This window comes from Rhodofomes roseus (assembly GCF_022264815.1).
Source record: "Rhodofomes roseus strain CIRM-BRFM 1785 chromosome Unknown C8Q71scaffold_6, whole genome shotgun sequence".
NCBI classification, from domain to species: domain Eukaryota; kingdom Fungi; phylum Basidiomycota; class Agaricomycetes; order Polyporales; family Fomitopsidaceae; genus Rhodofomes; species Rhodofomes roseus.
Window position 1 is genome coordinate 39,148 of NW_025952962.1, and position 11,854 is coordinate 51,001.

Here is an 11,854-nt window from a genome sequence, read left to right on the forward strand (position 1 = left end):
CCGAGATGTACTTACTGGAGCAGGTCCGACTCGTCAGAGAGCTGCGCATTGAGACAGCGGCCGTAATGGGTTTGCAGAGCGAGTTGGAGAGCTGTGCACCATGTTCTGAGGGTATCAGAGTGAGTCGTAAAACATAGCAGCCTGTAAGCAAGCCGGAGAGCCGTGCAATGAGACAATGATCATGATGGGAGGCAGTTACTGGCGGAGCAAGGCGGCCTGAGTCAGAGAGCAAAGACGTGCTTACTTATGTTTATATATCCTCGGTGTCGGCCGCATCATCAAGGACATCTGGTTCTTGAGTATCCTGCAGGAATTGTGAGATCAAACCTCTGAATGGCATCGGGAGGCAATGTACATGGCATAGAGACATTGTTACCCATAGCTCTTGCTCGCAGTGAGGCACTGTAGTAAGAGCGAAATGACCAGAGAGCTGGCAAGCATTGACGACCTCGGGTGCTGACAACATGTTTGCACGCCATGTTGCAATGCCTAGGTCGGTTGCCCTTCGATTTGTTGAGTTTTTTTGCCTTGAATACCAGCAGTAGCAGTAGTAGGTACATACCGTGAAGTCCAAGGCATCTCCGGAATGTCATCATCATATATGAACTGCTGCACAACAGCACATGTGCATTCGAGGGGTACGAGGCGAGCATCGCGTCGGGTATGCCTGATGTGGAAAATGTGAGAAATGCGCACAGGAATACGCCCATTAATGTAAGCGTAACAGGAGTTCTGTCCGCGATGCGTGTTATACGCGCCATATCGCAAGCCGTCCACGAGAATGTTGGAATATGAAGGTATGTTGACTGCGACAAATGGCTCGCCTGCATCCGCTGGGGCCGACGCAGCAACGATGGATGCTGTTGCACCCCAGGCATCCTGAAGGAAGCGCAGAACGAGCGCGTACAATCCTAGCTGCTCCAGCTTGACCTTCCTTGATTGCGATGGAAGTGCGATGCGTTCTGGGAACTTTGGGTATCAATGCACGTCGTTGCAAAGAGACTGATTGATTGATACTTACCTACTGTCGCTCCAGCGGAGTCCCGAGATTTCATGCCCGCTATGAGATTCAAGAGAGTACCACGCTGCTGAGCGGGCTTCGAGCTCCCTCTCATTTGATCCTTCAATTTCGCAAGAATCTTGCTATCATCATCGTTCTTGTCACTCAGATTCTCGAGATGTTGCATCTACAGATAGTACTAGTTAGTATCAGAGACAGTGCCGTCAGGAAGAGGTGCTCTTACCAAGTCACTGATCAGCTGGCACTTCACCCAGCCACGCATCATTGTCGCCTCCAGCTCCCCACCTGTGTGCCCGTTGGTCTTGAAACGCCCAAGAAATCCATTGTTGCGTTCATAAGGGTAAGCCCACCAGGAGTATGAGGGCCCGTTGCGTAGGAAGAATTCGCTGTTGTGCGTTGCGAGATGAAAGTAAGGGGTCAAATGACAGTTCATCGCCGCCCAGGATTGACATGCCCGGGAGTGGCAGTCCTGTGCGCGTTCAACCTCCTGCGGAGATATCGAGCATGAGGCCCATATCCGAATAGCCGTGCACAATTCAAGTGTGTTCTCGTAGTGCCGTTGATAGCTCCGGTCTATCTCCATGTGATCGACCGCTTCCAATGCTGCTGTGGGAACATCTGCCTGTGCTATGAGCTGTCCGCGCCGACGAGAACGAATCAATGCTTCCTTCTTATCAAGAGCCTTCCCAGCGTTTGTGGAAGTGTTCGGTTTTGGTGCGCTTCCGCCCGGAATGCGGCCATCAACTTGCCAGCAGTAGTAGAGTACGACCGGAAGGATGTGTACTAGGTTCCGCCACTGGTCCGCTTTCACGGACCCGCCCTCAGCGATCTAATTCAAGAAGTCTAAAACATCAGGGATTGAGTAGTACGAACAAGACCATACCTTCCGAGGAGCTCGGCCAGATGAGGCAGGCCACCATATTTCATTCAGAATCTTCTCGAGCTTGGATAATGGCTTGTCATTGCGGCTGCGAGCAGTGAACAGGCCGCTTCCAACTAAGATCTCCTGGAACGTATGTCGAAGTTGGACTGTGACACTCAGAGTCTCAGAGTCTCATCATGAATACAGAATTTGAGCGAGAAAGACTTACCGAGAAAGCTCGCATGCATGAACTCAGGCGGCGAGCTTCTGGCTGGCATCCATCCAGGCAGAAGGTCCAACACGGACCATCGTACACCGCGGCGCTCTGCAATTTCTTCGCGCAGCTCTTCGTCAGCGTCTTGCGCCTTGTAAGCATACTTGAGAAAGCGCCAATCATCGCGCATGCGGAGAGCTCAAAACAGAGGAGTTACTAAGTACTGACTAGTAGTAGAAACTTTGGAACTCACAATGTCGATCAAAGCACTGCGCGGTCGTCAGGGAGTCGAACGTTTGGTAGCAGTACGGACATGTGTAATCCTTCGATGTCGGGCCTCGCAGCCCAGCGGCCTTCCGGCTTGCAGGCAGGTCAGAAACCCCCATGTACAGTTGACCGTGAACGAGCCTCTGATCTTTAAGACCATGTACTCTGAAATATTCTCCTATAATGTGCATCTGTCAGTTTACCGTGACCGTGACAAGAGAAAAGTACTGCGAGTTGGAAGGGACTCGGAGTCGAAGTAAGTACCTATTCCTAGCGCTTGTAAATCGTCCACAAGCGGTTCAAAGATGTGGTTCAGCTGCTCAAGCGATGGTTCAAACGGGCCAGGTGGCATGGAGACGAGTATTGTCTCTTCACGGAGGTAACGTTTGCCACGCGGATTGTTGAGGATAGTGAGATAGACCGCGCCAGATGAGTGGTGGCCTTTCTTGACGGAGCTGAACCTATTATCCATGGAGATAAGCACGAAGACCAAAAAAGCGTTGCAGAGACAACATCGCCTCACCAATCGATGTTGAATGCAAACATCAGTCCGCACGGCAGCGACACAAACCGCTGATCCAGTTCGTGGACATCAACATCTTGAACCGTCCACTTGCCACCTCGACGCCGTTCCAGACCTGCTTGAGCGGCACGCCAGCCCCAGCCATCGTAGATGTCGTTCATGCGCACTGCGGGATCGGGGAACGCGTCCTTCTCCCGCAGATCGGATGGCGGTGATTGACCGGGCTCATCACCCTCTCGACGCCAATGTTGTAATTCGTCGTACTTGCCGGGTTGGAGCAGGATTCGTTGCAGAGCATTTCGCAACGGCATGACGGGGAATACCTTCACAGGAATCCGTTTGATCCGTCCACTAGCCATTCTTTTCGTCGTGAAGAGTGTACCTGAGCAATCTTCCTGGTCGCAGAGTCCGGCCGGGTCGAGCTGATATAGTGCAGAAGGATGATGTCGGCACCAGCACGTATCACAGAGGAGATGGTAGACGATATGTGCGTCCGGATCGACGCGCAGGCGGCGTTCCACTGTGCGCAACGTACATGCCATCTTGTCGAGCCCGTGGAACTGGTAGCCCGTCTCACGAGTGATTGACATAAATGTGTCGCGCTGTGACTCCAGCATGCTCTGGATAGCTTCGTGTGTCGCATGGTGGAAAGTCGCTAGGATGAACGCATTAATGTACGCGTTTCGGATGAGGCGATGTTCATTGAACGCAGGAGGAAGCTCGCTTTCGAGGTCTGCGTCCGCGGATTGTTGTGTCCCTTCGAAGCGATCACCGAAGAGGTCCTCGCGCGAGACGTACGCGGGATCGCCATCTAGTTCAGGCAGATCTTCGTCCGAGTCATCACTACGCCGGTCGTCGTCGGAGCTCCTTGCGTCGTCGCTTTCAAGTGGCACTGAGTCATCGTCATGCCAAGCGAGGCTGCATGGAGAAAGAGGGATGCCGAATTCCGAGTCTGAGACACTGTCGACGTCCATAGCCGAGTCTTGAGAGAAGGTTGTGTCCGCTTGTGTCCAGATGACCGAACGGTCATCAAGCTCATCGGCGAGCCCGATAGATGCAGCGGGCGAGACAGGGTTGGAGCATTCGAGCGTACCAGGGGATACATGACGCCTCAGCAAAGGTAGATCGCCATGAGCGTGGTCCGCTGCATAGCCGTCGAAGTCCGGTGGCCCCGAGGGATTACCTGCGAGGACAAGTCAAATGGAGTGCCTGAGCACACGAAAATAAGCTTACCATGCAGCCTGGGAGCAAGATCCCCCCTCTCATCTCCCGCGTGGTCCAAACCGCCGACAGGACTTCGAGAAGTAGTGCCAGTCAGTTCGATATCTGCAGGGACTCTCGACATGAGTCAAAAGCAGGTTTTTTTGACTGTGTGGAACGCACGGAAACGCTGCCCATTTCCCTGAATTTCCTCTTCTACTGACGGCTCTCCCTCTTTGTTACGAACGCCTGCCGCGGCATTTCGCCTGTCGCAATGTCTCGGTCACTGTCTGGCATCAGGAGACAAACGGGATGATCCTGACCTTTGTTCTTCAAACAGATGAGCAGTTTTTTTATGTTGTTTTTCCTTCTTGAGATGCTTGCGAATCTCGTCTGCTGTGTGCATACAACGCCCAGGGTTTGCCTTACACTCTGAACAGGTGCAAGTTCGGTAGCCAGACTCAGAGACCCGGTAAGAGTACGGCTTTGAGCGTTGCGAGGGGTCGGCAGAGATTGGAACCCTGGGCATGTCGAAGGAAAGAGGAACAGAGAATTTATTGACGTCGGTAACGGTAGAGTACAATTTGTGACTGTATGCGTGAAGAGACGCACGACGCGCGCGACGCGTCGTGGCGAGTCACGGGCTCGCGTCATGGTGGCTCTGACCGAGGATAACGGCCCGATATGGGTCTCCGATCGATATCCACAGGACAGGCCCAGGATATCCCTCCTGTCCGCCTCTTATCCTGCGGGGAAAATCTGCGCTGACGTGCGGTGGTACTGGGTCCGAATCGCACAGAGCGATAAGTACTCACAGCCATCACCTCTTACACTGACAGCGTCTAGGTACGCCTATCACCCTAAGTCGCCCGTTTCTGAACACATCCGAGTCAACAACAAGATTTAGCGGCGTACACTGGCAGGTGCCCACTAATCTCTACAGGTACTTTGTGCCAGGCTACATCCATGTCTAGACGGCTTGTCTTCTATCTCATATGGTACGCTGCAATCATGTATCTGTCACGGTCTCTATGATCACTTACTCATGTACTACGTTCACAGCTTCGTCAAACCCGCCTTGAGATTAACCTACTGCTCGTGACTTCTAGCTACCATCTCGACTCGAGATCCAGGATTACTACGGCGAGTGCATCAGAGCGTTCCGCCATCCACTCGAGTGTCGGCTCCATCAGCATCCGCTCAGCGCATTGTCCGACATGCTCCCGGAACAATGGACCCGTAAACGAGCCTGAAGAATCTTCCTACTTAGCAATGATGGCGAATAGCATTCTTGATATCATCTGCGACGAGATCGACACGGAAGGGAAGCAGAAGTACGATGTGATCTATCCTGCGTGAGTGGACGGACGCCTTCGAGTGTATGTATGCGTGCCGGTTGAGCTGATGCGCGACGGCTAGGCCGGAGACAGCAGACTCATAGGGAGGCCCAGATCAGTGCACGCAAACCGCAGAGGCGCGCTGGGCGTGCACTGAGGTGAATAGCTCTCCTTTCCAGGTTCTCTCCCTCTTTTCTACTAACAAATCTTGTTGTACAACACACAGCAAGCCTTTCAGATTGCGCCGCACCGCCGAGTCACCGGCATGGCCTCGATTAGTGCGGTGCATTTTTACAACATCCGTGGCTTCGGACGCACCACGCAGGCGGATCGGCTTACGCACTCAGACCTGTCAGTGCACACCAAATGAGCGTTACCGTTTTCTCGACCACGAGCAGCCTGGGGGACAACCGTGATCGTCCTCCAGTCGCTACGCTGACACATCCCTCACCACGTCTGCCCACACGTCTCTCCTCTGCCGTGTACGCTGACCCCGCCGCTGACTCCCGCCCCTCATCTGACGCAGGCATCGTCCGTGTATGTCCCCGCCGCTCTGCCAGTGCCCATGCCCTTCGGTATTCCTATGCTGTCCTACTCACCTGCCACGTTCCCGTCATCATGACACCGGTCACAATGCTCTTCCCTATCTCGCGCCGACGCTGGTCAGATATCCACGTATGTCGCCTCGCTACGTACCATGTTCCGTTGGCCTTGTGTGTGCGTATTGATGAATAGGGGGCGCTTATGTTGTAACTTAGGCCGCCGTAGAGTTGGCCGATTTGGGGTAGCTTCAAGTCAGCGTGGTGAGAGTAGGGCGTGTTAGACTGTAACAATTAGGTACCATCGGACGCGGGGCTCGGAGGAGATGGAGTCGTGGTTAGACTATATGCGTAGCTTTAGGCACTAGCAGAACGACGGCGACGCCGCGGTGTTGGTCGATGACCGCAGTGAGGCGGGCCGCGAAAGGATCTTTTTCATGCAACTGCAAGTTGTGTCCGTTGCCCATCTATGAAGATGTACGCCTGGGCTTCTAGCGTCTTGTCTACCTACAGCGATTGACAGCCCAGATTCATGCGAGCCGGATGACCGAAATGCAGTATGTCAGAAGATTGAGATTGAGAAGCGGGCACGAGAGGATTGCCGGGATGTCTTCAAGATCGCAGAAAGGAGGTTTTGGATGTCCTTGGTATGCCGGATGTGGCGACTCGGAGATTGAGAGCTCCCAGCAGCTCGCAAACACTGTTCATGCATCAATGCATGAGCGACCATCGACATAACACTGTGCTAACAATAAAACCTAGACTGCGAATATTGGCATCTGCCAAGCACAACTATACATATATTCAAGTTTGAAAATTCCGATGCCATCGTACGCAAGCCCTCAGCGACACCGTGAGTCTGCTCACAAAACAGCTCCAAGCGCAGATTAGTAGTGTCCTACGCTTCAGCCGATGCGATCTCCGCCGTCTCTATATCCATCCGAGTCATCTCAACCTCAAGCCCACCGTCATCCTCGAACTCGTCTTCGTCGATGTCCGTATCTTCATCATCATTCCAGCTGGCCCCGAATGCATCGACACCCCGCGCGAAGTGTAGGTCAGACATGATCGCTGACTGGGGCGCGCCAGGGTTGGGAAAGGTCGACGTGCCATAGCCACTAGCACAAAGGCTCGCTGCTCGCAGGTTGAGGAGCATGCGCGAGAGCAAAATGGTCGATATTCTGCAGATAATACACGAAACGGGCAGTTAGTAACTGGTGAGACAGCGGAGTGTTTCGTGAACAAGATGACCAACGGAATAGTAATAAAACTTATGCCAACATCTGTCTGAAGCGGCGGCAGGTTGAGTACAAGCAAAGCGCGACGCCATCATTGCAGAGCCTACCGTGTAATACGTAGCAATGTTGATACAGTTCAAGATGAAGAGGGATCTAATGGAGAATTCGCTGTTTAGGTCAACAGGAACAGAAACCGTCACTTACGCAAAGTATACTGTTCCTGTGTGGTAAAAAATCAGCTCCATATGCTGGATGGGTGAGATAGACACATGAACTGACCGTCTTTCAACAATAGTGAGCTGAGAGACACCTCGATGTTCGCCTCGCGGGAAAGTCGTACCACATAGTATGTGCGGCGCCAGGTAACGATGAACACAATAGCATCTGCAGCCATTGAGGCAGCTATCGACGCAATGTACACTGTTGTATTGCATGAGTCTGTAAAACGTTCTCATAAAGTGAGGTACATACATCTAGAAACAACCAGTGGTCAATTATGTCTCAAGGTGCATAGATGTTCCATATGCGTACGGGGCAGCCACTGCAGTGTCGACAACCATACACCTGACTGGTGGAGGGACAGCGACGCCAAGCATATCGATAGCGCCGAACTGCGAAGTGTCATGGTTCATCGGACAACGAATCAGGCTGATGAGCACTCACCGCATCATAAGCACTGCGCAGAAGGAGCAATAGGAAGATAACGGCAGGAAGTCGCCAATCTCTGCCGTTGATAGCATAGGCACGCAAGGCAGCTACGACTAGGACACAATCAGTGTTGAATCAAATGGAGATCACACTCAGGCTGACCAGCCATAACCGCGTCGTAGCTAGCCATGATAGCCTGGAGTGCAATTGCTTTGGGAACTGCTCTAATCAGCACTCCTGTAAGCCTTTATCTACAAACAGTACATGCTGAGAAACATCACCTCTAGGTTCAATGGTAGTGAACTATGATTCGCAGGTAGTTGTGCACGTGGCGGAGCTACTGCGGGCAACTTACCTTGCATTCCAAATCCGTGAAGTTTTGAGCACATACCAGGCCCAAGGAGAGGACGGTGAACACTTCCAGCAATGCGTAGAGAGCCGAGACCAAAGAATAGCCACGGCTCCATATCAGGTCAATTTCACGTCTGGCGCAGATACAACGCTCGTACACGTAGGAAGCTAGGATAGATGTCCGAATGAGCACTCTCTCCCGAGAGATGTCACAACTAACCGATAGCAAACACAAGGACACAGTTACTGATGAACCTGCAGGTCATCAGTATGCAATATTCGGACAGAGCAGGTCACAAAGTGCTCACGCAGATTGAAAAATGCTGACGCTTTGCTGCTCAACTGAGGCACTCATGAAATCTGGCAGAAGTGCAGATGATGAGTGAAGGTCAAAGGCATCGGCAGCGAGACCGATTTATAAGGAGCAAGCAGAGTTCTTGAAATAAGCACTAATCTCGGCGACGTACCACGCCACTGGAGCCACGCATCGAGTTGCACGCCACAAACGCGACGCCGCCGTTGGTGCGAACTGCAGCCCACCTCCCCTGTTTGCCTACTTACACTGCCATGCTGGCGATGCCTGACCTATGACCTACAACCGCTCGCGATTCTCATGCTACGTACCCGGATTATTCGCTGGATTTGAAGCGGTGCGCCGCTTACTCCGACAACAGATCCTGCGGCGTAAGTCGAGCCTCAGGCCTCTTGGATCGTCTGTCAAGCACCGGTTATACAGCATATGATGTACCGACTGAGTGACAGGGAAGTCGAGCTTGAATGGATCGACACCTTACGGACATCGTCTGGGGCCACCTCAATCGTGTTTCCCTGGCCGTGTTTGCCTGAGCCGCCCCCGTTGGCGTCAATGCCGGCGATGGTGTCATCGCTAAGTACGAAGAACGAATGATCAACCCGCACGTTCAGAATGCAAAGGAGAAACAAATCTACGCACGTTTTCAACGGACTCTGCATCGTCCACGACTCGGAAGCCCGTCAGCGCGAGTGCCTTGATCGTCTTGATCACGAGCCAGTGCACCTCGAGCATACCCGCGGCCTTGGTGAACTGGGGCGTGTGGTCGCCGCCGTTGGGCTCCGTGGGGATGAACTTCAGGTGGAGGGAGGGGGAGCTGCGCCGGGATGACTGTCCATCGCATGAGCAGCGTCTCTTGAGACGCAAAGGCGAGCGCGCCATCAGCCTTCCTTCATTCGGAGCGAGAAGGAGGGAACAGACGCACTCCAAGCATGCCTTGACGCGCTCCCGCAGAGCCTTTACTTCACCCCGGGGCGCCCGCACGATGCAGCGCATCTTCGCGTAGTCCGGAATGACTGCATCGGGATCAGGTAACTCTCTGGAAGTCGATGTTCCAGTCACTTACACACGTATTCTTAGGTGCCCAATGCTTCCTGCTCACGACGCCATGCACATGGCGCGTAGGCTTGATCTGCTGCCTAAGGACCGATACAATCGAGTACGCAAGGAACGCGCACGTACTCAGCGAACTCCACATCGTCCACGACACGGAAGCCCGTCAGCGCGACTTGATCGTCTTGATCGCGACCAGGTGCGCCTCGGGCGTGGCCGCGGCCCTAGTGGGCGAAGAAACATATGAGCATGACGCTCGAGTGTTTCGTCAAGTCGGTGGAGAAGACCGCGGTGGTGCACATCTCGTTCGCCGTCTTGAGACAAGTGGGATATGCACGATATCTGGATCAACCTGTAGACCGACTAGCTCTGGAAGATGGCTTTTTGAAGCATTGACGACCTCGCAAGGACGGAGCGAACTATGCTCGTCCTTCGACCGCTCATCCAGCCCAACGGATGTCAAAAATCGATGTGCACAGATCAAAACATCGCCACTGGCATCCTGCACTTCACGCGAAGTGGTCAATTTGAGCCACCCACAACTGCACGAGTCATCGAGGAAACACAGCCACTCACGATAGAGACATACAAGCCGCCGGGACATCAGCCTGTACAAACAGCGAGTAGAGGCCTGAGGGGCCCTCCGCTATCGCGCCTTGGGTATGATTGGATACGAACGAACGCCCACCCACTTGTCAGCGTACGCATACACTAGGCTAGCCACAGAGATCTATGGGTCGGTGTCACACGTACATGCAAGCTGCAACATCAAGACGGGTACCATCGCTGGCACCGACACCGGCATAGGCGCGAACAGAGGCGGTGGCGGCGGCGGAGGGGGCCATAAGATATTGCGGCAGCGGAGGCATGCGACCTGTGCCCAACGATGTCGGTCCACGTGTAGCGCGACTTCTCTGTCGGTCTCGCTGTGGTGCATTTGACGGAGCCCGCGCTGCCGGCTGAGCGTTCGGTCGGTCGCTGCCCCGAGGGACCACAGGGGCGTGCTGAACCTGCGGGGTGAGCGGCAGCCTTGGTGAGCCCAAGATATGTTTCCCTCGTATCGTTTGGCGCGACAGGGATTGAAGGTGGGACGACGGGTGTGGGCGAGCGGCGTCGCCACTGGCGGGTCTCGGGCGCGCCACCTCCTTGTTACCGGATCCCAGTCTGCGTCAGTGTCTGCGATGATTCAGAGGGCGGGACGACGGGGACGATCGAGACGGTGAGTATCGGGCGGAGGGGCGGGCGGGGAGGGCTCCTCGAGATGTCGCGGGTGCGGTGCATCCGACCGGCTTCATCGGTACCGGAGTGAAGACGTGAGTAGGATCAGGGAAACGGGAGATGGATGTGCGTACGAGGGCGAACGACCAAAGGTCTTAGGCTGCTTCGAGCTGGGACCTTGCGTTCTGGCCGTATGCGGCTTATTGATAGTTATTCGCACTACCACAGTCGTAGAGAGCCATGAGCATGAACTGCGCTACAGGCCAAATCTTCTAGCACGCACCGGTCGGACAGATACTCATACTCCGCCTTGTCCATCCCACGCATCTCCCCGCGGAACCTAAGCATCGACAAGGTGATGACGTGCGCCTAGCGTGTTTGCGAGTTCGACGGCGTAGATGATGTCGTGGATGGCGTTGATGTGCAGCGCAGAAGCCATGGTCTGGCCTAATACGACGTAGAAGAGTCCAAACAACAGAAAAGGCTATGCTCGCGAGGTCTTCACAGAAATGGTCCAGGCAGCTGCGCCGGAGAGAACGAGACGTGCTACAACAGTAACATAGTGCAACAGACGATTGAGGATAGGTTAGTACGCAGCAGCGCTCCGATGGTCGACGCGGCGACAATGCACGAAAGGTCGCAGACGAGCGGCTGCGCGACATCCGGGCGATGCCGATTTCCGCCACAGACGCGTCGGTGGCTGTCCTTGCCTGCCTATGTACTTGGCGTTCAAGTTTGCGGCCGAGAGTCTGTGGCCACGTTAGCTTGGTATTGCGTATGCTACGCCTTGGCGTCGGGGTCGGACAGAGGTGCGCCGACGTATCTCCGATAGGCGAGAACGACTCGGAGTGTCAATTAGTCCGTTTGTATATACCTAGACAAATCCACAAGCGACATGCGAGCGTGTCCGAAGATCTGAGTCGTGTGCAGTTCATGACGTTACATGGAGATGGTGAATTCAGAATGACGAGCTGGGAGACCAGCGGAACAAAGGTCCGACCTGAGACGTAATTAGCAATTAAGTCCTACACCAAACTCGGACTGAGGAGCATACAACGATGGAAAGTTGCGAA

At 54.0% G+C, this 11,854-nt stretch overlaps 4 protein-coding genes across 4 annotated transcripts; all 4 read right to left on the reverse strand.

Annotated features, from left to right (window-relative positions):
- Positions 1–250: 250 nt before the first annotated feature.
- Positions 251–2,505, reverse strand: C8Q71DRAFT_831192 (uncharacterized protein; the record flags this gene model as incomplete). The annotated part of the gene is made up of 8 exons (XM_047926366.1): positions 2,351–2,505; positions 2,113–2,295; positions 1,905–2,050; positions 1,245–1,850; positions 1,022–1,187; positions 563–962; positions 356–503; positions 251–304 (listed from the first exon to the last, which is right to left on the reverse strand). Exons 1-8 carry the CDS (start codon positions 2,481–2,483, stop codon positions 251–253), a joined length of 1,836 nt encoding a protein of 611 aa, XP_047780731.1. The 5' UTR covers positions 2,484–2,505.
- Positions 2,506–7,765: 5,260 nt separating this feature from the next.
- On the reverse strand, positions 7,766–8,369 carry C8Q71DRAFT_746975 (uncharacterized protein). Its single transcript, XM_047923097.1, has 4 exons — positions 8,131–8,369; positions 8,012–8,073; positions 7,865–7,962; positions 7,766–7,812 (listed from the first exon to the last, which is right to left on the reverse strand). Exons 1-2 carry the CDS (start codon positions 8,314–8,316, stop codon positions 8,032–8,034), a joined length of 228 nt encoding a protein of 75 aa, XP_047780732.1. The 5' UTR covers positions 8,317–8,369; the 3' UTR covers positions 7,766–7,812; positions 7,865–7,962; positions 8,012–8,031.
- Positions 8,370–9,107: 738 nt separating this feature from the next.
- C8Q71DRAFT_703882 (uncharacterized protein) lies at positions 9,108–9,708 on the reverse strand (the record flags this gene model as incomplete). Its single annotated transcript, XM_047920346.1, has 2 exons — positions 9,108–9,526; positions 9,579–9,708. The coding sequence occupies 2 exons, from the start codon at positions 9,706–9,708 to the stop codon at positions 9,108–9,110; spliced, it is 549 nt and encodes a 182-aa protein (XP_047780733.1).
- A 918-nt stretch (positions 9,709–10,626) lies between these two features.
- C8Q71DRAFT_488529 (uncharacterized protein) lies at positions 10,627–11,682 on the reverse strand. The gene is made up of 3 exons (XM_047918875.1): positions 11,065–11,682; positions 10,916–11,000; positions 10,627–10,852 (listed from the first exon to the last, which is right to left on the reverse strand). Exons 1-3 carry the CDS (start codon positions 11,441–11,443, stop codon positions 10,750–10,752), a joined length of 567 nt encoding a protein of 188 aa, XP_047780734.1. The 5' UTR covers positions 11,444–11,682; the 3' UTR covers positions 10,627–10,749.
- Between the last annotated feature and the right edge of the window lie 172 nt (positions 11,683–11,854).